The sequence below is a fragment of the Euprymna scolopes genome, chromosome 6 (genome assembly GCF_053919585.1).
Source record: "Euprymna scolopes isolate OS-2025 chromosome 6, ASM5391958v1, whole genome shotgun sequence".
Lineage (NCBI taxonomy): Eukaryota > Metazoa > Mollusca > Cephalopoda > Sepiida > Sepiolidae > Euprymna > Euprymna scolopes.
Window position 1 is genome coordinate 149,286,890 of NC_136487.1, and position 25,158 is coordinate 149,312,047.

At 35.4% G+C, this 25,158-nt stretch overlaps 1 protein-coding gene across 2 annotated transcripts in view; it reads right to left on the reverse strand.

The window, feature by feature from the left end:
• Window positions 1-24,953, reverse strand: part of LOC145278032 (salivary peroxidase/catechol oxidase-like) — a 31,203-nt gene extending 6,250 nt beyond the window's left edge. Inside the window, exons 1-10 of one of the 2 annotated variants that reach the window (XM_080130249.1) lie at window positions 24,799-24,953; window positions 19,921-20,213; window positions 17,704-18,151; window positions 13,027-13,241; window positions 11,831-12,019; window positions 9,723-9,765; window positions 8,355-8,470; window positions 6,549-6,650; window positions 3,370-3,468; window positions 217-685 (exon numbers count right to left, since the gene is read on the reverse strand). In XM_080130249.1, coding sequence (XP_079986375.1) covers window positions 217-685; window positions 3,370-3,468; window positions 6,549-6,650; window positions 8,355-8,470; window positions 9,723-9,765; window positions 11,831-12,019; window positions 13,027-13,241; window positions 17,704-18,151; window positions 19,921-20,213; window positions 24,799-24,839 — 2,015 coding nt within the window. In that variant the 5' untranslated portion in view covers window positions 24,840-24,953. Of the gene's footprint in view, window positions 1-216; window positions 686-3,369; window positions 3,469-6,548; window positions 6,651-8,354; window positions 8,471-9,722; window positions 9,766-11,830; window positions 12,020-13,026; window positions 13,242-17,703; window positions 18,152-19,920; window positions 20,214-22,342; window positions 22,354-24,798 lie in introns of those variants that run through there. The other variant, XM_080130250.1, reaches the window with a different exon arrangement.
• Window positions 24,954-25,158: the final 205 nt, after the last annotated feature.

Genomic DNA, 25,158 nt, shown 5'->3' on the forward strand with positions numbered 1-25,158 from the left:
TAGAGTTCAGTTGGGCACTTGCTATGAAGAGGACGGCTCAATAAGAACTTATTTACATTGTACTTAAAAAGGACCATGTTATCACCAGCTGGGAAGAAGCTCCACGATATTGTCTTCCACAGATGGGGAGCTCTAGGAAATAAACTATGAAATTTACTTATTTATCTAAAAACAAGAACACTTCCCAACATTTTCTCTTGAGAGTAACATTCTCACCTATCAATTCCTTGTGCCATATCTGTGGTGAGTCCCTGGAAGACAAGAGTTGGGGCATCAGTTCCACCGTAAAAGACATCAGAATTGTAGAACAAAGAACTAAGCGTGTTCTGTGAGTCTCCAATAGTGATCAGACTTCGAAGACCGGAATGACTGTAGATAATTCCAGCTGAGGCAAAACCATTACGAATGGACGGGTTAATGTTGGCCAGGTACATGGAATAGCCCTGGGTAAGAGTGTTAAGGCTGTAGGTTTCCATCATGGTGGTTCCGACAATCTTGGGCAAGTACTCGTTGTAGGTGACGTGTTGCATTTCAGCAATAACCAATTTGCGGGTCTCTTGAAAGATCACTTCGTCGGTCCAGTCTGGGTTAGCGGAACTAATGATATTGGCCAGACGGTTATGTTCACGGACAAATAAATGATGCAGGGACATCATCATTGGCTGCACATTTACTCTGCCGTCACCTGTGAAGGAAGAGAAGGTTAAGAAATCTATTTAATAGTTAGTTTTAAATATGTTAAATCTTTTACGTTTGATTTATATGTATACAATAATTCTGAAAATTTAAAGTAAATATTTTTGGCACTTCTGCAATATGCGGACGGTGGCGATTGTTAGGAAGCGATAAGTAACAAACGAGATTTTTTCCAAACAGAAAAATATTTGAAAACCAAAACATTTATTGGATAAAAATGTATCAATATATAATTGTAAAAACATTCTCCGTAAGAAAATATAATTTTAATAAAACAATTGTATAATGAAAGCAACCTTGGATTTTTATAAATTAATTTTTTTCGAACAAATAAACAATTTAAATGAAACTTTTTTTTTTTTCGAATTAATAAAACAACTTTTGGTAGTCAACAACAAATAAATAATTTAAATGAAACATTTTTTTTTTCGAATTAATAAAACAACATTTGGGAGTCAACAAAAAATTAATAATTTTAATGAAATCTTTTTCAGAATTAAAGCAACTTTGTGGGGGGTCAACAATAAAGTAATAATTTAAATGAAACATTTTTTCGAATTAAAACAAATTTGGATATTTTGTTTTTCGAAACAATTTTTGAATTGAAGTAAAATTGTCTCCTGTTCTTTGACCGAGAAGCACCACATTGCGACAGTTTAGTGAAATGCAGCAAAAAAATGGCCGCCGTCCGCATACTGCAGAAGTGGCATACTTTTTTTAGCTTTAGAAAAAAGATAATTACTTTCATAATCAGTCGATTTATACATTAGATTCACTTAATGACGAGTACGTATATTCTTAGCCGTTTGTAGAATGAGCATTTTAAAGCATTCTAATTTATATTACACGTATTGTTATTGCCATGATTTATTCATAACTTTTTATTTCAGATTTATTAAAGCACCATTCATATTTTCTGCAATATTATCACCCATGTTGACCAAAAAACGAGTCATCTTCCATCATGATAATGCTCGTCCTAATAAAGTACTACTGACTAAAAATCTAGGAGAATACGGTCAGGAAATTTGTTCCCATCTGCATATTTGCTTTATTATTAGTAGTAGTTATTTGGAGAATTACATTAGCTTGCCTTAAGTTAACATTAAAAGATGAGATTAAACGTTAGATTCATATTTCACGACAAAACCTAAATAATGTTACAAGCGAGGTATTTATAGGCTCTATATTGACACAGAAGCAAGTAAGCGGGCACAGTTATCATGAATAAAGATTTTTAAAACCACACTATTTTTTTTTTCAAGATGAATTTTTAAATCAGCAAATCTTTCGCATAGATATAATAGTGAATTTGTTATCGTTTATAAAATTATGCATGGTATATAGTTACTGATGCTTATAATGGTGTTTCTATTAATAGTGATGCTGTTTTGTGTGATTGATGATGATATTCATGCTGATAACACTATTGAAGAAGAAGAGTGCTTATTAAGACGAATTTCCCGTTTGTCTGTTTCCCACCTGACTACAACTTGGATGTCTTCAAGTCCAACATAAACAAATTCCTGATAAACCGCCCCCTTAAGTAAGACACTTTATCAAATCTCCATTACTAACGATTACTACAATACTATCCCATTGACTACTGTACATGCAATAACCCTTATCCCCTAGTGGCTTCCGGACCTTGATAAGTGGTGACTACCATGTATAAAAAAAGGAATTTAGATTTCTTGGGTAAATATACCGGGTGTTTTTTCTATAGATGCGGCGAACTTTAAATTGAAAACTCTATCATTACATATCAGATTTGGTAACTATCGGTTGTTTTAAATTGACATTCGAGCAACGTTTGCAAGTTGTGCAAATTTATTTTGAAAATAAATTTGAAACATTTGACAAACGAATAACTATATGAAATGGTTACCTCGTTCGTGCGATTTAACCCGATTAGATTATTTTGTTTGGGGAAATATAGAGTCTAGTGTTTACGCTGGTAAACCATACACAATAGCCCACTTGGAAGACGAAATTCGATGCGCATGAAATACAACATAATTTAATGTGTAGTTTTAGAAAATTGGACCTTCAGTTTACGCCATATACACGCGAGTGGCCGAAATTATACGTGCTAAAAATTAATCTTTGGAATAAACTACATATTTGCATAATAAAATGTGTTTTTGATATTCATTTTAATTTAAAGTTCGTTGCCTCTAAAAAAAAAAAACACCCAATATAAGAAAACTCTGACTTCACCAAAATCAGTTGCTATTACGGAAAGTGGGCGGTCTGAGAGGACGGAAATACTGGAGAGAGATTAAACTTTTAAGACATCGACTGGAAGGACACAGAAGGTATTCGAATTACGGAGTGACTCATTGTATATATAAATTATAGAAAGAATCACCCATATTTATCAGTGCAAATCCCGGGTAAACTGTTGACGTGAGAATACCGATGAAATGTAATGTTGATTGATGAATCGACGAGTACTAGACGTATAGGAAAAAAACAGTCCTGTCACTCAGATTCCAAGGAAAATTATCTTTTTTTTTTTAACCAGTAAATGGATTCCTGGAAACAACTGGTATGAGAACTCCTAGCGAGAGAGATGATGATGATGCTGATGATGATGCTGATGCTGATGATGATGCTGCTGATGATGATGATGATGATGATGATGATGATGATGATGATGGCATAACTTACCACCAATGAAGCACAGATTGCCTTCGGCCGCTCTGCAGAAAGTGGAATTGTCTTGTGGCATCAGATCGAGATCATCAGTTGGCGTGGTTCTCATAAGACCTGAAAGTTATAGAATTGCTAGAATCAAGTTTATCAGCAATGTCATTTATTTACTTTCTCGCGCACCTGTCTTAAAATATGTATTTTTCATTTTATTCACGGAATTATTCGATTATACTAATTAAAACTAGTAATTCTTTCCAAATCATATTTAAAAAGTAAATAATATCACTTTTTTGCGTTTTTTTTATACCCCGAACAAGGCACAGTGCGAGATTGAAGTCAAGGGCTATTAGTTAAGGCCATGTTTGCATATATACCATGTAGGTTTGAGCAGTGAGGTATCTGTTCACATCACGATTGAACTTCTGCATGTCAATACAGTCAACGAAACAGGGATCCGAGCGGAATCTCAAAGTCTCGCAGTTTGAGGGAAGAAACTATTAAAGTAGACGGCTTTCCAGCATCTAGTGATCTCTCAAAATTGTAGGGTTAGGATTTTGCTGTTTGTCGAGTCGGTCTGAGTTATTTACGTCGAGGGAGTACACGAACTCGTTGGAACACTTTTTATAAAATACGTGTAAAATAGGCAGAGGGATGCAACATTACGTCGATGCGACAGAGGTTGTAGTTTAGTTGATAGTGCACGATCTATTAGGTTCGCGACTCTTTCTGAAGCTTGTTAAGAAGTGAGAGACAAGTGGCAGATGCATCAGCCATGATGTGGTACCAATTCTCCATGCATGGGCGAATAATGGTTTTGTAAAGGTATAGGATACCCTCAGGTGTGAGTAACTTTCTAGCACTGTATAAAGAGCCCACTTTCTTTTGCATAACGAAGTGAATGATAGATAGCCAGGTTATACCTTGTATGTTTGCGATTTTAACAGAAAGTTTTATTTATTCCTTCATATATGTTCGTTATCAATCACTATATAAGTCAGTTTCTTTATCGGCACTTTATTAAAGCTAACTGCCTTCCTATGAAACCAACATTTAATTCTAGTTTGCCAGCTTTTCCTGTAGATCGTTGCAGCTAGTTATTAGGAAAAAATATAATTCGGTTTATCTCCTCCCAAAAAATGTTTTGTTCGCATCGGAATTATTTTCAAATCTTAAAAAACAAACAAAAAACAAACGTAGCTCTTGATTCACTCATACAATAATAACTTTCCTTTTATTAGAATAAAATAATAATATTTAAAAAAAAAGATCATACATAATTTAAAAGATATGTTTCATATCAAGTTAATATTTTATTTTACATTCATTTCTTTTTTATATGTTTGTTTCACTGAAACAAATGTACGCCACATCGAAATGAATATTAAAAATAGGTTCACATGTGAAATGCAGCTCAAAGAGAATAATTATTCTTTCCTTCATCCACAAAATTAATGTTCCTAGTTTTTCTTTCTTTTACCTCATCTTCCGACTCGACTGAGCTCTAATCACTCATTAAGCTACAACCTCTGTCTATAATTTCATTTCTCTCACTTTCTCTCTCTTTTCTAGAACTACCTGTCTTTCGAACACAATAGCACGGGTTTTCTTCCCAGCTGACTACAATATAGTCGTTTTTAAGTCCAATGTAAACAAATATTTGGTTGAGCCATCTTCTTACATTACATAATTTTCTTCAATTTCAGCCAACATTACCAATCATCACGGTGTTGTCTCGCCGTTCATCTGAGAAAGTAAGTAATGTTTATCCTCGAATGATAATTAAGCCTTGATAAGTGGTGACTCTATTAAAAAGAAGGAACTATGGAATCCATTATACATGATTTAAGATGATGTCTGAGTTCGACATTGGAAGTAATGCAACGCTTTATTTCTCTCTTTGTTCACACACTGATTCGTGAATGCGAAACTAAAACATTTTCACATTTGGTATATAATATATATAGGGTGGGCCAAAATAAGGGTCCTATTTTTAAAAATTCATAAATTCATGTAAGTTTTAAGAAGTGTTTTTCGGCCAAAATTTGTTTTGTTTATTTCAAAAAAAATCTCGGAAGGGTCAGTCTACGCACACATAAAGTTTGGTGAGTTTAACTTTTATTTTGTGGAAGTTATTCAAATTTAAAGATAGGACCCTTATTTTGGCCCACCCTGTATAATAAGCTCGAAAATTCTTCTCGGATTCTCCTAACTCGTTGTCTCCAATCAACGCTGTTAGCAGTCGTTCAGATAGTATTCAGAGTCTTCTACAAGTTGATTGATGTAGTTGTTCTAAACTATACTTTGTTCATATATTTATTTCATAAGAAAGTGCGGGTTTGTATTACTATACACATAGAACCGAAAAAGTTGTCAAAAACAAAACATATAACAAATAAATGTTACCAAAGGCAAGATAAATTATTTTTCTACCTAAGTGGATAATTGTTTTTATTTAATGTAACATGTTTATTCAGCCCGAAAAACATACAGTTTTTACCTATTTGTTGAAAAATTTTAAATGGAGCCGGGCTCTTTGTTGAACACGGTAAGTTTGGGAAAATGAGTTAAAAATAAAAAATATACAAAGCACTGCTAAACCCCATCGAATATATGTCAGCCTATGTCACGGTAACATATATTGAGCGAGTTTCTAACAGTATTTTGTATATTTTTTTATTTTTAACTCATTTTCCCAAACTTAACGTGTTAAGCAGAGAGTTCAGCGCCATTTTAAATTTTCCAATACTTCAGTAAGCACTGTATGTTTTTCGAGTTGAATAAACATATTACATTAAATAAAAACTAAAAAAAATTATCTAGTTAGGTAGAAAGGTAATTATTTTGACTTTGATAACATTTATTTGTTATATATTTGATTTTTGACAACTTCTTCGAATTTATATGTATAGTAATACAAACCCGAAAGTGCCACCAACTGTTTCTGATAACTTCGCCAGCAGTACGAAGCAGGAATAATCCTAGACTTTTCCAGTATAAAAAAGAAAACTTGAGACTTAACACTCTCGTGGGAAAATATCGCGACCTAACGCGAGACTACAAACTAACTACAAAGTCAGTAAATACCGACAGCCGTTTCTTGTATTGACTTTCTTGTACAATATATTTTTCTACCTAAACCTATTTTGCGCGCCTTTCTTTATGGCATTTGTCTTTTGGACACAACAGTTTCTTACCTCCTTCCATTGCTCTCAAGAGAAGTTGTCTATCGATATCAGAGCCATACACTTGAGACGCATCAATGTAACCAGTAGCGGTGTTCAGTTGTTCTCGGGGTCCTGAAAAAGAAAGATAAAATAACGTACTTCTTCACCGTGAGGTCAAAACAAGTTCTTTTTTTCATATACAAAATACTCAAATGTTACTGGGCAACGTCGGGATACGGGTAACTAGTATCTTATTATATATAATAGATTTAATGATGTACGATTAAGAATATAGATTTTCGTTATACTTAATTTTATAGAATACTTCTAAATCCATGAACAAACAAACGGAACAGGATTTTAAATAAGAAGCCTCGTCAGATATACCGCCTTGCAGATACCGTCTTGACTATTTTCCAAGAAGTCATGTGTGGTCGGAGAGTGAAAAATAAAAGTATTTTAGTAAAACCTGAAACAGCGAGTCACATTACTTTCCTCTTCCTTTCTTCTGTAAATTGCGAGGGAGTTTACAACGTGTTGGGTCCCTACATATTAAAGACAACGTTATAATATGACGAAGAGAAGATGCGTGATCATTAAAAGAAAAAGATTATTGACAGCTTTAAGATGAGATGTTTTATAATATAATAATTTAATGTGGATTATTATCTTGTGAGTCATCTTAGAACTCCAGGTGGAATTGGGTTGTTATATTTAATTTTTCATCTTTATAAGAATGGACTCCATGTTAATTTACCTGTCCAGGTAATCAAATCCAAAATTTGTTAGTAAGGTTTTCCTAGAACTGTCTGTCTGCGGTAAACAAACCTCTTGAGCTGATTCCCAGTTGACTATAACATGGTCGTTTTCAAACCAAATACAAATAAGTTTATAATGTGTGTATTCATTCTTTTGCGAACTTTTATCTTCATCTTCATTGTTGTTTCACCACGTTCCGGCCAATTCATCCTCTGGCCTTCATCAGGAAGGTAGTAATTACTGGGGATATAGTTCCATAACTCAGCATTCATATCCTGTCGCGGTTAATCAAAGAATTCCATAAAATAATATATAATACCATTCGGAAGACCAGATAAGTACACAAAATTAGACTTATAAGATCATAAAATCCAACCTTGACCGCTCTTCCGGGCCCATGGCACAGTGAATAGAGGCGTGAGTCTATGGTTCCAGATGAGTATTGTCTGAGGATAGATTTCAATCCTACATAAGTAGGCCAGAGGATTATTTGGCCCAAACGACAGTAATGATTATGGATACAGTTACAAGAATCAACATTTCTATACCTGATGAAGGCCAAAGGATGAGTTGGCCGAAACAGGGTGAAATCAAAACAACTATGAAGATGAGGATAACAATCCACAAAAATGAATTCATAAATTATGAAGCCTCATCTTAAAGGATTCACTAAAAATAATATATAAATACGTTCATGTTGAAGATTTTTTTTTTAAATCAAACCCTATCCAAGTCTAACTATTACCAATCATCAAGGTCTCATCATGTACCCTATACGCGTTAACCCTTATCCTTGAGTGACCTTTGGATCTTGATAAGCAGAGATTCCTTAGTAAAAGAACAGCCCCTGATTACTTACACCAAGTTTTATTTGGTCTCACTGTACCCTTAAGTAAGACACTTTATCAAATCTCCATTACTAACGATTACTACGATATTATCCCATTGATTACTGTACACGCAATAACCCTTATCCCCGAGTGACTTCCGGGACTTGATAAGTGGTGACTACCATGTAAAAAAAAACTGTGTGACTATTAGTTGTTAAAAAGAAAAAACGACGATGTTTTTACTTACCCAAACCGCATGTGAGAGCAGGAGAGGCAAGGCTTCGTACGAATTCCATGCATGTTCTTCCGTAGACGCCAAAGTAGGTATCATTAACTGGGATGTCAATCGGATAACAGACGGCACTGGCAAAAAAGATAAGGAAAGAACGATAACTCTGTCGGGCTCTATTCGTCATATAATCGCATAAAGACAATGTCTGAATGCCACAAGTCGCAGCAAGACGCCAGTGTCCATGCTTTAAAACCAAATTGATTTCACATATAGCGTCATCTCTAAAACTTGACATAATGATATAGGACAAAGGGATAAAGTAGCAGCCCTAGTTAAAGTAAGTGGCTCTAATAATTCTGGCTTAAACTGAACTGCAAGTGGAATATAAGTAAACACCCAGGGCTTACGTACGACATTAAGAGAAACTGGAAACTTAAGAAGATCGCCATCATTTAAATAATTATAAGATCCAGTTGGTCTTGACAAAGTATTTTAAAACACGACCTGGGAAATACACCCGATGAATCAAGTGCAAAGTTAAACCTACATTAGGATTAGTACTGCAGTTTCAACTTGAAATATAAAATGCAGAGATATATTATAAATATACATACAATTGAAATTAAATAAAAACAAAAATCTGGCAGTATATTACGTGATATTGTTTACAGAGAGAAAGTCAAATACCTACAGGGTGTCCCAAAATGCGCTGAAGGGTTTTCTTTAAATGTGGCTCTTTATTTTTAAGTGACTTTTTGGACACCCTGTATTTCAATAAAATACAAATTTACTTGGGCAGAAAAGCATAAAATTGCATATTGTCTGAGTTAATGAACACTTACGGGCGAAAACGTTATCGGACACAATTGTACGAAATTTGGCATAAAGTATGCGTATTGTTCCGGATATCTTAGGGAAGTGTTAAAATTCTTCTAGCACTAGAAGGGAGAAGAGCAAGAGGAGGAGAAGGAGAAAGACGTGATGGACTGCGATGTATTTAAAAATAGTTATATTAATTAAAACTATTTGTATGAAAGCATTTGCAGCTAGACAAAATGCTGCTCCTTTCTCAGCTTTTCTAATGAAGCAATTTAATTATGAACTAATGTCCTTTCTTTTGTAATATATTTCCTTCGTGAGGTTTTATTCCTTAAAAGAGGCGTCCTCGTTATAGGTAATATCGAAGGAACAATAGTTATTTTAAACTAATTGTGAGAACATAACACGCCTCGGTGACCTCGTATCACATATCGTCTACATGGCGTGGATTATGTGACGTAATATCTTTCTGAAATGTGACGTAGTTTTTGTTACAAGCAGAAAGCAACATGTCGATTAGAGTAGGATAGTCTTACATAAACTAAAGTAGAAAGTTATACTTACGTGTTATCTGAGTTACAGCAGTCGATGCTCTCTTCCAAATCACCTACGAAACAGAAAAAAATTTGTTTATGTGATGGATTTACAGGGTGGAATGAAAAAATTGTTGCCCTAGAAAGGATAGCATGATTCCATTTCTCTTTGATGAAAACATGTTTGTTTTTTTTTTGTTTTTTTTTTGTTGTTGTTGTTGCTGTTGCTGCTGACCATCTACTAGTTGATCAGTTGTGTACAAATCCCAAGAGCGATAGTAGATTTCTATCATGTTTGAAAGTGACACAATATTCAACGAGCGATATCAGAGATGCGCCGCTGTACAACTCATGCTCTCTACCAATCCAAGTAATAACAACAGAACCATTGCCAGCATCCTCAGAATGTAAATCCGGACGGCTCAACTCTTGAGGGCACAGCTCAACGAAGTTTCCGGCTATATTTATGGTCTTTGGTGAGGTCTCAAGTGAGGGCCACGTCATGCCATCTCACATCTTCGAATTCGGCTTGAAAGTCAACACCAAATTGTACCTGGATAAGCTGAAGAGTGTATTGATCCCCTTGTGCAATCAAGTGGCCATTGGTAGACCCTGCCTGTGGCAGCAAGACTCGGTGCCGGTCCAAAGAAATCTAAGTGTGGCTTCAGGAGTGCTACGACTTTGTACCCTTCTCTCATTCTTCCTTCGACCTAAACCCGTTGGACTACTTCGTTTGGTCATTCGTCGATAACATCACCAGCATGATCTCCCACAGCACCAAAGCCAGCCTGATTGCCGTCATCCGCCGAGTACTCGACGAGTAATCGCTGAGCTCCTGCTGGCGCTTGTAGAAAAGACATGCTCCCAGTTTGGGATTCGTGTCGAGACGATAATTGAGGCTGAAGGTGGTTATACTGAATTGATGTCAGCTCTACTTTATAATCAAGTTACCTGAATTGATTTTTTCAATAAAAGTTTTAGAATAAAGCTGTAGTGTTGTTTTCTTTGGGATGACAAATTTATCGTTCCACCCTGTAGCATTAAACTGAAATCACGCAATCTCATACTATTACGAAACAAAAGTAAGAGTAGAAGATTAAATACTTTATTTTAGTTGAACGAGCATTTATTACACATGCTCATTTAAATGGTATATAATATGTAGTAACATTCATTATGTATCATCAGTCAAATTATATACAGGATGTTCAATATTTACAACATTCTATCTTTATCAATATTCAGTGAATGTTCATATTGTTTCAGGTATATATGAATGAAGCTTCACCAGTAGATTACCTTTGACAATATGCCCCGTGATTTAATGAAATGAATTGCCATTGTCAAGCTATTCAAATCCGGAATGTCTACAGGAGACATTGCGAAGATCTTAAATGTGAATCGAATATCGGTGTGGAGAGCACTAAAACGTTTCAAACTAACTGATGAGATCAAAGATATTTGGTCCATCTTGGATAGTAAAGTCTCAGATTCCCACCATATCAATTTGTAAACTCTGGAGAAGAAATTAAGAGTGGAATGAGCCAACATCCCACAAAAAATCATTAGTGACTCGTGTAGAACATTCAACAAGCGTTTGCAGTATATTATTGATGCACAGGGCGGTTACCTTGAACAAAGTTTTGATATTTTAAATTTAGTAATACTAGTGTATATGTGTACGTTTGGGTGATCTGTATTGTTTTATTTGTTGAATAAATATGGGCAAAAAGATTTGTAACGTTAATTTCTGAACACCTTGTATAACTTGAACTCACATACATTACGTATAATCATTGAAATCTAGATCTTCATTAAACAAAGAGCGATTATGTAACTCTGGGTGATACTTATATAGAGAAAGACAAATAACTGTGCCAAGTTTCGTTACTCTGCTGCTGTGAGAAGTTAGTCAAAGACATTACTTATTGAAAGCCTTTCCATGATTCTAAGTAGCATGCATTACACATGCTCATTCAAATAGCGTATAACTTGAACTAACAATCATTACGTATAATCATTCATATCATACATAATTAAAAATAACACATATCACATGTGGTAATTAACATCTAGTGTTTTCATATCATCAAGATGTATACAAGGTGAAACAAAAGCAAGAGTAGATGATAAACTTACCTCCAGATGTTGGCATGGATGGGTAAATCTGAAGATCGTGGTTCAAGAAGACACCAAAGAGGGTGGTCAAGTGAGTGAGTTGATCGTCGCGGTCAGCGGGGGTGCTGAAGCCATGGAAGTTGGTACTGATCAATCGAGCACCGGGCAGGGCACCACCAAGAACACCGGTTGCGCGGGGAAGATCGAGACCTATAAAGAAAACATAGAGTTTATATAACGTGACTCCAAGGAGTGTAGCACTCAAAATCATAAAAATGCTACTCTCAGTTTCATGTGTTGAGCAAAAAAAAAAAAAAAAAAAAAATATGGTAGTAGGCAGGCAAGCATGAACCCGTATTGCGAAGGAGGAAAAGAACGTGAAAAAAAAAAAACGCGACGTCTTTGTTGTTCCATCCATTGTCAAACCGGAAGTCGCGAGAGTTTAAATTAAGTCTAGTCTATTGAAAATAGGGGATGACTTTCGAAAATATCAGCGAAAAAAGCGACTTCTCCGTGTAGAAAAGTGCCCATTTGTGGATGAATGAATTAATGTACTTGGCCAATTTTTCGATATTGGTCGTCCAAAGGGTCAAGCTTATAAACAATACCGATCGCGAGAAAATTAATTGCCTCTGTCGAAAGTTTAAGGTAGACATACATACATACATACATACATACATACATACACACATTTAAACAGACAGGTGAGATTTTTATATTATAGAGTAGCCTGGATGCCGGCGTTGCCCGGCTGTTTGAAGGTGTGTGTTGAGCAACAAAAAAGTGTTAGTAGGTAGGCAGGCTCGAACCCATACCGCGAAGGAGGAAAAGAACGTAAAAAAAAACGTGACATCCATCGCCAAACCCGAAGTAGTAGAGGTTTAAATTAAGGCTAGTCAATCGAAAAGAGGCGATGACTTTCGAAAATATCGGCAAAAAAGCGGCCTCTCCCTGTAGAAAAGTGCCCAGTTGAGGGTGAAGGAATTAATGTTTTTGCCCAATTTTTCGATATTTGTCGTCTTCAAAATTTTTCGATATTTGTCGAGCTTCAAAATAATACTGATCTCGTGAAAATCCGTTGCCTTTGTCGAAAGTTTCAGGCAGACATACAAACATAATACATACATTTAAACAGACAATTATATTTATATTATAGATAAAATACGTATTTCATTCATTCTAAAGATAAAGTAAGATATTCGCAATGTTTTACTTACCGTCTTCGTAGACAGCGGGTAGGTATCTCTCAAAGGGTGTGCTGGATCGACCCAAGTAAGGTAAGACGAGATTGTTGCAAGATCCATCGGCTGTTCGGTAGGGAAAGTCAGCATCACATGTGAGGGCAGTCAAGAAGGGACACGCAGCCACAAGTTCAAGGGGAGGCTGGACAGCGGTCACCAGGTTCTCAGCATCGATAAGACCTTGGTCCAACCTGAATTTAAAACAGCAATAAGAAAAAAGTATTAACATGTCTATTTGGCCGTTGCTATTATTATAATTTAGGTAAACATTATTATTGTGAACAGAATTATTTTAAAGGAAAATTAGTAGAAAATAGTTAACTTTGCTTTACCTTTTTAATTTGTGACCAATTTGCGTTAATACTATTGCTGCGGAAGTGTCCGGAAGGAAGGGACAACTCAGTATTTAGTGAAAACAAAGGCAGTGAACAGAAAAGGAATAACAACAGATAAAACGCGATTATACGTCAGTCCGACTGCCAAAGGTGCATAATTTGTGTTAACGCTGAGAAACATCATCTCTCTCATCTCTCTTTATTATAAATGGATGAGTTCATTATTATCCGTAAGGTGGACATACCACAACAGTTAAAATAATATTTAATAGAATTTAGACAGACTAGCGGAACCTGTGGAAATTCCACAGCAGACTTTTTCATATTTAATATATTGATGTTGGCATTCTGTGGATGTTCAGCATAAATAGAGACGCCTTGATATTATTGTGTCTCTTTTATAAAAACTGCAGAAAAGCTAGCACGGACGCCCGGCTTAGGCCGATCATAAAATACGCTTACACATGATATTTTAATTTATGCAGATTTTGTATAGATTATTATAGAGTAAATGTTCTATCGATTCTTATATATTATAAAGATTTCATTTCCAATATACATATATATATATATATATATATATATATATATATATATATATATATATATATATATACGTATGAAATTTATTTATACCAACATTGATGTCTACATATGTGCATACATGTTTCGGTAATCACCCGCGTTGGGGAATTACGTCTCGTCTTCAGGCCAAGAATTATCGTCGAGAACTGATATTTCAAACGAAGGTTTGAAGACGTAATCCCCCAACGCGGTTGATTACAGAAAAATGTATGCACATATGTAGCCATCAATGTTTGTATGAATAAATTTCATATACCTGCTCTGTTTACTCATTGAGCACTTTTTGGTAGACACATGTTGCTTCATTGGATGTACTTCTAGGAAACTAAACTCTACTGGCTATATATATATATATATATATATATATATATATATATATATATATATATATATATATATGACTTGGGTGCATTAGCCTGAATCAAAACTTATGAAGAATATATATATATATTTTTTTTTTTACGTCTTGAATGAATTTAATTATTTAAGAAAGTGTATTTTTACCTAAATGCGAGTTGGGAATAAGTTTCCCTTTAACCAATTTGGTACCCTCCACATGGGGAGCGATATGTATATTATTATTTTTTTAAATACAATAATTCACTAACGCGTGTTTCGTCGTCTAAGACTCATCAGAGTGGCTGAATCTAGCGAGATTCGAAATCGGGAATCCATGGTAAAAGCCTAAACCCTTACCCCTCGTCCACCTCGCTAACTGTTCTGTTATATTGCGATTTACGTATATGTATAATTACGTTATTTGTTTTTGTTTTTGCGATACGTCTTGAATCAAGTCAATTATTTACGAAAGTGCATTTTTACCTATATGCGAGTTGGGAATAATTTTTCCTTTGACCAATTTGGTACACCACATGTGGAGCAGCATATAGAATATTTTTAAAAAATATAATTATATATATGTAACTTGAGTTCCTTCAGTTATAAATGAAATCGAAAGCAAAACTTATGAAGAATTCTTGGTACAATTATGACTTCAGTGTCATTAGCTATAATCGAAATCGAAACCAAAACCTATAAAAAATTCTTGATAAAATTATTTATTACAAGATGGTCATATAAACGATAATTACAAGAAGGTCATATAAACGATAATTACTCAAAAGAAAAAAGATCTAAGCGTGACACATGGAATAAGACACACGCTATCGTATTAATATATATATAAAACCAAACTTTCATATTAATTTTAGATCATACGTTCCGTAAAAATCGATTCAGAGGAAAGCTTGCATCGTTGTTTAAGTTGCTGACTAAGCAAAGCTGACTACTTGATTCAGATCCGATATCTATGGAATTTCATATGTATATGTGCGTATGTCGTTGGTATTCACTGTAGGTGGGTCAAATCAGCTTCTTCCAAAGGAGGGAGTATCAAAAGAGCATATATTTCATAAGCAGTCTCCAGTCGAATTTATTTTTCTATCAGAGAAGATGGCGACGTTAGGTTTTTGCAGTTCTTGTATGGAGCTGTCGACATCCTTCTACGTACAGAGCTTGGTATGTCCAAATAGTCGCCCATCTAGTACTGACCAGGCTTAAAGTTGCTTACCTTTAGTGATCGGATGAGAACAGGTGCGTCAACGTGATTATGCCGTATATGTATATAATTTCTATTAAATATCTTAACGCAAATAGACAACAAATCAGTGGATAAAGCAAATTAAATTTTTAACTAATTTCCTTAAAAATAGTTTAAGCATATTTTTTGTTTGTGTTTACTAATAGGTCATCGGTTATCAAGGCCCGTGGGTCATTCGAGGATGAGAGCTAAGGAGATCATTAGTTGGACGATGATCAACACCATGAAAGAATTGGAAATACTGGGTTGACTTCACAAAAGATTACTTAAGATGAATTGTTTCTAAGAAAAGAAGTATTTGTCTATATTAGACTTGAATACGTCCATGTTGTAGTTGGTTGGGAAGAAGCCTCGTAATATTTTGTTCCACGGATGAATGTTATATGAAAGAAACTATGTTCGTAAAAGTTGTCTTCAAATCCAACATAAACAAATTCCTGACAAACCGCCCCCTTAAGTAAGACACCCTATCAAATCTCCAATACTAATGATTACTACAATACTATCTTATTGATTACTGTACACGCAATAATCCTTATCCCTGAGTTGCCTCCGGGCCTTGATAAGTAATGACCCCCATGTAAAAAAAAGTTCCGTTTGGTTGCTGGTGCAGAGAAAAAGGAAAAGTTTTAACTGTGGTTTAGACAGACGAGTTTTTGCTGTGGATTTTTTTACAGGAGAGATCAGAGATTGGAGGTCAGTCGAGCACCTACCATTAACATAACGATAGAGTAGTAACGGGCTATCAACATCTTTTAGGTGTGAAAGGAGCTTGGTTACTGTAACACTAATATCCACAGGAAAATATAATCGTTTTGCTAGATTTATTATGTTTGATTTAACGTAAATCCTCCCGTGTTGAATTTTATGCAGAAATTAAAACATCTATTGTAAACAAAACCATAGTAAACTTTGTAGCAGTAAAATTTACCTTTTTATGTACACAATAAAAGAGCCCGGGATCGTTTGTGCGCATATGGTTCAACGCAGACTTCCGGTTAGGTTATTAAATGAATTATGGAAAATTGTTCAACGTATTTATTTACCTTCTCTCCAGAAGGTCAGACTCAAGATCAAGTGTGGGTTAGATGAAAGTGCTTCCGTGGAAGGAACTGGATTCGAACTGATATACCCAGGTTTTTCAGTTCGTGTCGTTAACTACTTAGCCACCGTATGTTCAGTGTATTTCTCGTTGTTTTTGTACACGTTTATTATTGATGCGCTTACCACAAAATTGTTGGTTCCTGTGTGAGACAAACGTTCGTATGTTTAAAATATGTTTTGTGCTGTAAGATAATTCTCTTATTCGAGAGACAATGGATATCCTCTGAAATGTTCTAAAAATGGAAAAGCTCTAAAATGAAAAACGCTGGCAAAATCTTCAACCGCGCTTCTTATCTATTGAACGACATTGTTTGAATCTAATATCAAGAAAAAAAACTTAGAGGTGAAAGTTGAGGTTTGGTTTACTTCACCTCTTCACCTTCACCTGCCCCGTTGGGGTTGCCATTTAGGCGCTACAGATGACCAATCAACCAGTCCTCCCCATTCTTCCCTGTCCTCCGCACGTTTGGCCGCCTCGCTCAGCTTCAATCCTGTCCATTCTGTGATGTCTTCCCATCTATTCTGTCTTCCTCTCTTCCTTCCTCCTCTGACTGTCCCTGGAGCACTGTCATGGCAAGCCTCTCTTCTCTTGTTAAAGACCAAATAATTTTCTTTATACAAATAATACTACTTCATCAATTTATATGATTTTTGGAATGTGATGTATTCGATTTTGTCATGCGTATGTACATCATACAGATGTTTCTTCTGTCTTGTTTTTAATTTCGGGGGAATTCTGGGCAAGAACCGAGATTTTTATTTTATTTTTATTTAGGAAGTCACAAGTTTTAATTTAAACTTTTTTTTTTTTTTTAATGGCAGACAAGTAAGCTGCTCTTGTGTTACGAAAATTGATTTTCTGATTTAAAAATAGAACTACTAGACTAATTTACCTTATTTTTGAAATATGATATTTTCGTTTCGTCATGTGTATTTCTATCATATAAATATATATATATATTTTTTTTTTTAATTTTTAATATAGGATGAGTTCTGGACGAAAACCAAAAGGCACAAAATAGAACTTACAAATCCTGGATGAGCCTTGCGGTCTCAACAAAAATCAGTCCAGTCTCGGCAATGATGAGGTCAGCGTTGGCCAAAGTCTCTGCAGCTTGGGCGTTGACGAGGGCGGCGGCAGCGGTGGCATTGGCAGTGGCGATGGCGATCTCGATAGCGGCGGCGGCAGCGACGGCGGCTGCTTCGGCAATGGCGGCATCCTCGGCTCCGGCTACGGACGCCTCGGCGGCGGCAGCAGCGGCAACGGCGGCTACCTCGGCAATGACGTTAGCGTCGGCACCGACGGCCTCGGCAGCGGCAACGGCGGCAGCAGTGGCGTTATTGACGGCTTCGGCGTCGGCTCCGGCCACGACTGCGACAGCGGCGGCAGAAGCGGCTTCAGCGATAGTGGCGGCATCAGCTCCAGCCTCGACGGCAGCGGCAGCAGCGTTTCCAGCAGCGACAGCAGCAGCAACACCTTCAAAAAAATAAAAACAATAAATACAAAGTCCGGTAAATATGTAGTTCTTCACTCAAAATGGCGTCCGACTTTGACACCAGTTAATGATCTCTTATTTTTAAGTAAAGCCTCGAAAAGTCTGTCTAGTGTAGTGGGGTCTAATACACACACACACGCACACACACACACACACGCACACACACACACACACACACACATATATATATATATATATATATATATATATATATATATAACTACTTAATTTACTAATATAAAATTAATATACGAAAGTATAAATTTATGCGTAAACTTAAAGTATTTACTTCAAAAGTGCTCAATACGTAGGTAGAGCTAGTTAGTAAGTTATAAAATATATATGGCGATTAACCTACACTGAATATTCCGCGTTTTATCAACTCTAGGACTCTTCTGGCTTATGCGCGAATTTTGTGGTTGTTTGTCGTTTTTATATACGCATCTTCTATTTATATATAAACTAATAAAAAAACACCCTAACCTAGATTTAAAACAGATCAAGAAACTAGATATCCAGGCTAAATAGACAGCACACAAACGAACAGGTCAACCAGAGGTCAAATAGGCCTTGGACCGATAAGTGCATGTTCATTGGCTGATAGTAAGGGCGCGGTGGATACTAGAAAGCTGATTGGCTAACTAAAATCTCAATAGAAGATGCGTATATAAAAACGACAAACAACCACAAAATTCGCGCATAAGCCTGAAGAGTCCTAGAGTGGATGAAACGCGAAATATTCAGTGTAGCTTAATCGCCATATATATGTTATAACTTACTATATATATATATATATATATATATATATATATATATAGTAAGTTATGAAAATATTTATAGCAATTAAGCCACGCAGAATATTCCGCGTCTCATTCTCGTGAGAATTCGTCAGGCTTATGCCGAATTCTCATGAGAATCAAACGCGGAATATTCTGTGTAGCTTACTTGCCATATATATTTTCATAACTTACTACATAGCTCTACCTATATATTGAACACTATTGAAGTAAATAGTGAAAATTTACGCATAAATTATATCTTCGTATATTAATTTATGTGATTAAATGAGGTAGTTAAATATATATATATATATATATATATATATATATATATATATATATATATATATATATATATATATTAGTGATGGGACGCTTCCAATATTTTTCCCGATTCCGATACAATTACCGATTTCGTACAAAATTCCTCATTCCGATTCTTTAAAAATCATTAAATATTTAAGTATAAAGTTATTAATTTTCCCAGTTACCGTAAAATCACGCTAAATGTGCAAACAGATTTGTGGAGGGAGTGATCTATCGATTTTAGTTTTACTAGTAGATCAAAATCAATAAATATTTATTATTTTATTATTATTATGAGCAATGAAAGATTTTGTTTTAAACTAAATTAATTTAAAAAAAAAAAAAGACAATTTAACTAACCGATTTTGCCATTTAAAAATTTTTTCCGATTCCAATGCCTCAAAATTTCCAATTTTTCTGATTCCGATTAATCGTCCTAACACACACACACACACACACACACACACACACACACACACACACACATACACATATATATATATATACATATTCTTATATATAATCCAGTAAACATAAATATGGATATGCATGTACTGATATGAATACAACTCTAACGTTATTATTTTTAAATGGAAGCGTTCTACATTGTAAATTAAACATAGCAAAGCTTTTAAGGTAGAATATATTAAAAAAAAATTAATTACCTTGATCAGTGGCACCAGCGGCTCTGGCAGCTGCCGCAGCCGCGGCGGCGACTGTGTTTCCAGCAGCACCGGCAACACCATCAGTTCCTACAGCACCGGCAACATCAGAAATTCCTGCTGAGTTCCGAGAACCTCCAGTTCGTCCTCCGCGACTTCTGAAAACCGCGAAATCGCGACCAGATCTGACTTTTCTACATGCCTTTTCGTAAGCCTTGTGACAAAGATCGTCTGAGATGGGCGTCAGGCAGGTGACAATACATGGCAAAACAACCAGTAATAAAAGTGGGGTTATACTGAAATAATAATAATAATAATAATAATAATAATAATAATAATAATAATAATGGCCTCACACCAAATAGAAAAGATCAAAGACCGAGGTGAAAAAGTACTAACCAGATCTCTATTGAGAAGTGCGATGAGGATTGGGCTTATGATAAATCGATGAAAAGCTGCTGTTGCAATAACGTAAACTCCTTTGATAAAGTGGTTAAAAGGGGTGGAGATTACAGTAGATATGAGGAGAGTTAATGTATCCTAGACCCCAGGGAACACCGCTATTCATTATCAGTGACTAATTACGTATGATTACATGTGCGAAAACTCCTAGCTCCAGTACGCTCCACCTCTTTTGATAACCTTTGAACAAGGATGTGCGTTATCGTAGCAGTCGCTTACCATTGATTTATCGTTAGTGGCTATCATTAGTTTTCACTGAGATTTGGGAGGCAACAAGCCTCGCCAAGGTCCCAGTCCTCTTTGTACTCGTCCAGTTGAAGTCTGGCTAGTGCTTTCTCGTTTTTTTCATTCTCCTTGACCCTCCTCGCGTTGATGTGGTGTCAGTTTTTGGTGACACACACACATACACATGCACACACACACACACACGCACACACACACGCACACACGCGCACACACGCGCACACACACGCACACACGCACACGCTCACACACGCGCACACACACGCACACACACACACACACACACAAGATTCCAGTTTTCCTGATTCCATGTGATGTCTGTAGTTCATGTATATTAATCTCCTCATTCAAGGGGTTTTCTTAATATTTCAGCAGTTTATTATTATTATTATTATTATTATTATTATTGTTGTTGTTGTTATTATTATTGTTATTATTGTTGTTGTTGTTGTTGTTGTTGTTGTTGTTGTTGTTGTTGTTGTTGTTGTTGTTGTTGTAAAATCTGGATTTTGTGCCAGACTTTAAACTGAAATATTGTGATTACTAGGACTATGACAACAGCATATTCTTTTAATTGTTTTGTCTCTCTAGCATATATCCGACACAGTTAAACACAATAAATCAACCGAGAGCCACACCACTCTACATAAAAACATATAAGATATCAATGGATATATACCTGAGAATCAAAACAAGGAAAGAATATGCTGTTGTCATATTCCTAGTGATTATTTATCGACTAAAATATCAGCTGATGTACAATGATTAAAAGCTGAGTGTATAAAAATAAGATTTTGAATCGAGAATTACACGCAAGATCAGTTAAGCAAGAATACAGTTACCAATTATTTAAGACTTCTACTCGGTTTTAGATGGCAGAACGAGAACAAGCTACCCCTAAAAATTAAAAATAAAAAAGTTCCGCACGAAATCTCAAACTATTTCTCGAGTTCGACAAAAAGAATCCCAAGTCCGTCCGAAATTTTATGAGACTAACATCCATCCAAGTCTTTCAAATAATATAAAATAATATAAAATAATATATAAAATAATATATAAAATAATATAAAATAATATAAAATAATACAGAAATCACTTAGTATAAAATTTAGTCAAGTTTGTGGACTTTTTTTTAATCTTCGGGACGACGGTAACAATCAAGATACATACCCTTCTAAATAATGATCTTATCAGATAATGATAAAAGACACTTCCTTTTCGCCATGTTAATAATGACTTTCTTGTCCGCTAGGTCAAGCCTAATTATCCAACCGAATGTTTCGCAACAACTGGAAGTTAAAGACTGCAGATAATTTTGACTATAACCTTAAACTTTGTTGTAATGACAATATTTCAAGACGAAACCAAGAAAACTTGAAATGCAATTTGTTAGCCACTCTTGATGTTGAAGGGTCAGTCTTCAAGGGGCGATACTAATAATTTAATATTTACTTAAATCTTCTGTTCGACCATGACTAACAAAAGGAGAGAAAATTATCACTGTAGATTAAAAACGGGTGTGTTTGAAATTCCGTAGAGATTACCGAGTTCGATAGGAGGATTCTCGAGTTCGAAAATGATCAGCCAAAACATAAAACTTTGTTGTGGTGGACATATTTTAAAATTAACTTAGAACACGTTTAAAGTATGTTCGGGAGAAGAGAGAAACGACTTGAGATGTTTACAGTAAGAAAAGAAAAAAAGATGTAAAAGAACTAACCGCATTTTGGAGTTTGGAATTTTCTATCGAGTTTGTTATTTATAGAAAACTTTGTCTCGTTCTATGACAGCCGAAATCATAATCTTTCGACTTAAGAGGTTAGGGTTAGGGTTAGGGTTAACTACACCGACGCACCAAGTGACTACTTACTGTGTTTATGTTTATAGATTCAGCGGATATATTAAAACCGATATAAAAACATATAAGTATAAAAGACACGTAATAACAGATGTCCATACAAAATTTTAGCTAGATCAGCTCAGTAGTATCCAAAAAAAAGTCGAATGGACAGATGAACAAACAGAAAGACAAACTAAAAGAAATATGATGTTCCTGAATTTTTTAGATTAGGATTAATTATTTGGATTATTTGGATTCACCGGACTACTGTTCTCATATTGAGTGTGATTTTCACAACGTTTCGGTCAATGAAACCTCCAAGTTTCTTGAGGTGTATCTTATCGAACCGTTGCGAAGTGGTTAGAGTACTTGGAAAAATCAATTGTAAAAAGTGAAATTCTCCTGAAGGTTAAAGGTTCAATCCTCAGTGTAGCGGTCGAAAAGTACAACTGCGAATTACTTAGGACCTCTATCCAGTCATGGCTGACGGGACAAGAGCAGACTACACCCATGAAATAAATAAAGGGTTTCGCTCGAAATTCCGTTTAAATTCCTGACGTCGACAGAAACATTCCTGAGTTTGACAAGATACACTTGAAGAAGGTCGGAGGTTATATCGATCGAAACGTTGTGAAAATCATACCGAAGAAGAGAATAGTAGTCCGAAGAATCCAAACAATACGTCAAAGGAATATTTAAACCTTACTGTGCATCTAGCCAATAACATATGTTGTGATGTGATCCACTTAATTAGCATACGGTGAGTGTCAACCATGTGAATATGGTTGGTACTGTAAAGACGGGAGAAACCCAACGAGAGACTCAGAGAGACAACGAGAACGAGAGTCGACGATTACCCAGCCGACACTTTATCCAGGAACGATCTCCCTATGTCTATACCAATGGACTCTATGTAAATATTGTATATACTTTCTTGCTCTCAATATACCGGTTCTATTTTTCACGAAAAACACCCGTCTAGCTGAATCCACTGTGAAAAATTTCCCCCACTCTATATCTGTGCCTAAATCAAAACGCGGATTCCATGAACAAAGCTTCTTTCTTAGAACTACAAGCCTGTGGAACTCTGTTCCGTCTGCCTGCTTCCCACCGGACTACAACTTGGATGTTTTCAAGTCCAACGTTAACAAATTCCTAATGAACCGCCCCCTTAAGTATACACTTCATCAAATCTCCACACTAACGTAATGTACTTGCAATAACCCTTATCCATGAGTGGCTTCCGGGCCTTGATAAGTGGTGATCACTGTGTAAAAAAAAAATTTACTTTTGTGTTGTAGTTATTCCCATGTGTTCAGTCGAGTTTCAACACCATAATACTTATTTAGACCAGCTTGAAATTATCTTTAAACAGTGTTTTCAAACCAACTTCTACTTAACATAAGAAATCTGTCATGTTTCACGACCGCGCATGTGTCGTCGTGAAGCAGTTTAAAGCAGATTAAATTCGATAATCCCCACGTACCAATTTTCTCATTTTAACCCCTTGGCAGCCCTTTTTCCGGATGAAAACCAATTAAAAAGCTTTCTACGTGTCTGAATACTCTATATACCAAATTTTAAGTCTATAGATCAAAAATTCGTTGAGGATATAGGTTAAGAGGTGTCCTCACACGCACATTCTCATTTATATATATATATATATATATATATATATATATATATATATATATATATATATATATATATATATATATATATACTCCAGTAGTTTCTTCCCCAGCACCGCTAGACTTTGGAATTCACTTCCCCAACTGTACTGACGTGCATAAGTTCAAGTGTAAAGTGAACCGATATCTTGCTGCCCAACTCTCTACAGAGTACCCCAGTAGTTGTTGCCCCTGATAGTAGCCCCCTTCACCAAAGTGGCAATGTGCCTTGTTTGGGGTGAAAATATAAAATAAAAAATTTATTATAACAAAGATTCATAAAAAATTACAGCTAGCTTTATGAGAAAAATCGAACAGACAGACAAACTAAGAGAAATTATGCATTAAGCAATACTATTTTACGTTATCTTATAAATTAAAACAAAAAGAAATTATTTAGTGTCCTATTTATAGGGCACTTGAACTTAATAGGTAAATAATAGACATAAATGCCAAATATTAAAATTATCAAATTTAATTTTATACGAAGAATATAGTAATTATATTATAAGCAATACTATTTATATTATCTTATAGAATTTAAAAAGAAATTATTTGGTGTTCTTATTTATAACACATTGGGGTCTAATGGGTTAAAGTGTGGTCGGAGAGACAGCTCGGTATTTTTCTAATAAGAGAAGGCTTAGAAGTTGTGAAAATACTCACCGCATTTTGGAGTTTTGAGTCTTCTGTGACCATTTGCACATCGGGTCTGTCTTTTTATAGTAAACTTTTGTCTCGTTTTATGACACCCGAAATCACGTTCTTTCGTTGAAGGAGCCCTCTTAACTGCAGTCACCCAGCAATTGAATACTTATTGCATTTACGGCTATCAATTCATGAGCGAAATAAAACCGATATAAAAATCAAGCAAACAAAGAGCAAATAAACCTTTAATGTTATGACGATATCGAAGACCAGGAAAAGAAACAAGTGGGAGGGAGAAGAGGCAAAATCGTGATCATAAATAATATTTTAAGTTGAAAATGTTTTCGTTGTATATTATTGAAATCGGACGTCAAGGAG